This window comes from Volvox carteri (genome assembly GCF_000143455.1).
Source record: "Volvox carteri f. nagariensis unplaced genomic scaffold VOLCAscaffold_436, whole genome shotgun sequence".
Lineage (NCBI taxonomy): Eukaryota > Viridiplantae > Chlorophyta > Chlorophyceae > Chlamydomonadales > Volvocaceae > Volvox > Volvox carteri.
In genome coordinates, this window is record NW_003307963.1 from 1 (window position 1) to 2,603 (window position 2,603).

The following is a 2,603-nucleotide window of genomic DNA, read 5'->3' on the forward strand; positions in this document are numbered from 1 at the left end:
GCATATATAGGGGTGCTTTGCGCCCTGGTATGCACGCTATTAACCCACACACCCTGCACCCTCGTGACGTGCACCCTGCACGGATCTGCATTCAACTACCGCTTGGAGTGATGCCCCAACCGCACAATCAGCACCTCCAAGCAGCAACACACAAAGTTCAAGCAAGGGCCAAGGCACTGCAAAATAATGTGTGGTGGCACTGCGTTGTATCCTCTGTAGATGCTGTGCATGTACATGAGCATTATTGCTTGTGTGACCCATGGGCTTCTCTCCATGCGGGCGCAGACGCGTGTATGTATGTATGTATCTCAGCAAAATGTTTGACCGACATGAGTGGGGCCCCTATCATAGCCATGCACATCTCCTACCATTCCTCCACCGTTTGCTCCTACCAACCCACTACACTACACAACGTACCCCCCACACACACATGGCTCCACTACTGCCAGGTCTTCCCTCCTCCCCATTGCTATAGGTCTTCTCCTCTTTACACATCTTCCCCCTCTCCCCCATGGGTGCCATCACACCACCCATCAGCATGGCCTTGCTGCTATCTTTTATCATTCTGCTTTTGCTTGCACAGCTGCTGTTGCTGCTTCTGCTTCTGCTTCTGCTTCTGCTTCTGCTGCTGCTGCTGCTTCTGCTGCTGCTGCTGCTGCTGCTGCTGCTGCTGCTGCTGTCGCTGCTCCTTCTGTAGCTGCTTCCGTTGCTGCTTCTGCAGCCGCTGCTGTTGCTTCTTCAGCCGCTGCTCCTGCTGCTGCAGCCGCTGCACCTGCTGCTGCAGCAACTGCTGCTTCTGCTGCAGCCGCTCCTGCTTCTGCTTCTGCTTCTGCTGCCAATTCCGCCACACAAGCCCTGTCTCCTCCTCGTTGCTGCTGGGGTCACCATGATCATCACCCCCGCAGGTCCGTAGTAGGTGCTGGCCCATGCTGCACTTCTGTTTCTTGGACAATGATGCTTGAATTCCCCCTGACCCGAGGTGTGGTCGCTTGCCTGGAGTTTCGTTGCAACTGTGGCAGCGCTTGCCAAGCCTCAACAGCTGTGGTGGCTGCTGCACTGGCAGTTGTCGTGGCAGCAGCAAGGGTGGGCACATCAATTGCCTGCCGTTGATGTTGCCATGGCCACTGCTGCAGCTGTTGTTGGCTGGCTGCCTGTGCTGCTGCTGCAGTGGCAGCTGCACTTCCTCCTTGTCATCGTTGTCCTCCTCCGCCGCCTCCTCCGCCTCCTCTGCCTCCTCCGCCTCCTCCGCCTCCTCCGCCTCCTCAGCCTCCTCCGCTTCCTCCGCCTCCTCAGCCTCCTCCGCTTCCTCAGCCTCCTCAGCCTCCTCAGCCTCCTCAGCCGCCTCAGCCGCCTCCGCCTCCTCCTCAGCCTCCTCAGCCTCCTCAGCATCCTCAGCATCCTCAGCCTCCTCAGCCTCCTCAGCCTCCTCCGCTTCCTCAGCCTCCTCAGCCTCCTCAGCCTCCTCCGCCTCCTCCTCCGCCTCCTCCGCCTCCTCCTTAGCCTCCTCCGCCTCCTCCTCCGCCTCCTCCGCCTCCTCCGCTTCCTCAGCCTCCTCAGCCTCCTCGTCAGCCTCCTCAGCCTTACCCATATCCTCATCCACAACCTGGTTGTCGCGGTCCTGCTGGTGCTGGTGCTGCATCCATTGACCCTGCTGCCTGCCTGCCGCTGCCCCTCCAGTGTCAGCAGCACCACCGCCACCGTGTTGTTTCTGCCTCTCCATGGCCCGCCAGCGCCCGAGGTGCCCAACAGCCTTCTGTGCCACGATGCTGTCACGACCCTTTATGTAGTGGCGGCGCCAGACAGCAACAGAATTTCCCATGACGAGTGCATCCCCTGCGAGGGCTTCCTCCTCCTGGTCTGCCACATTGTCCACCAGGTCTTTGAACCTCACAGTGGCATGGAGGTGCCTAAATTTCATGGGGCAGAATACTGTCGGCCAGGGTGCACCATACTTCCTTTGAATAAGCTTCCATTCGTCCGTGAATGGGGCGTCGACACCTGCAACCGGCCTGCCCTTCCTGTCAAGGAACAGGAAGGGAGGCTCCTTGCTGGCATCGTCAATGCTGGGATTCATGTTGAGGAGCGCTGGCCGGGCATACTCTGTGTAAGTCCGGATGTGCTGGGAGAGCGTTGAAGGGAGCACAATTCTCAGGGCCTCATCCTTCTTAAAGCGCTCCGTCTTGTGATGGATGGTCTCCATCACAAGACGACGGCCCCTGCTGCTGCTGCTCCTGCTGCTGCTGCTAGCGCCATGGCTGCCATCCGCCCCTGCCCCCGCCCTTGCTACAGGAAACACCTCGACCAGGTTGTTGCCGCGGCAGTCCTTCTGGAAGCAGTCTTGCTGCTTGCAGGTCTGCATGCCTGGCACCATCAAGGTGCTCAACACGGACAAGCGGACAGGCGGAATGTAGACACCAGATATCATCTCCGCCAGCAGCGCATGCATGAGCAGGACAGCGGTGCTGTAAGTGACGGGCCCATCAGGCCCAGCAGCAGCAAGGTCTTTCTCCAGCATTGCCTGTGCCTTATCCCACAGCGCACGCACAAAAGATAGTACCTCGCTTTTGCTAGGCAGACCATCATCATCAGGCGGGGAAGCGGTT

The 2,603-nt window shown here is 59.2% G+C and overlaps 1 protein-coding gene across 1 annotated transcript in view; it reads right to left on the bottom strand.

Annotated features, from left to right (window-relative positions):
* Positions 1-95: 95 nt before the first annotated feature.
* VOLCADRAFT_101174 (uncharacterized protein) overlaps positions 96-2,603 on the bottom strand; it is a gene marked incomplete at both ends in the record, with an annotated part of 5,468 nt that continues 2,960 nt past the window's right edge. Inside the window, 2 exons of the mRNA XM_002959622.1 lie at positions 96-134; positions 851-2,518. Coding sequence (XP_002959668.1) covers positions 96-134; positions 851-2,518 — 1,707 coding nt within the window. The remainder of the gene's footprint in view (positions 135-850; positions 2,519-2,603) is intronic.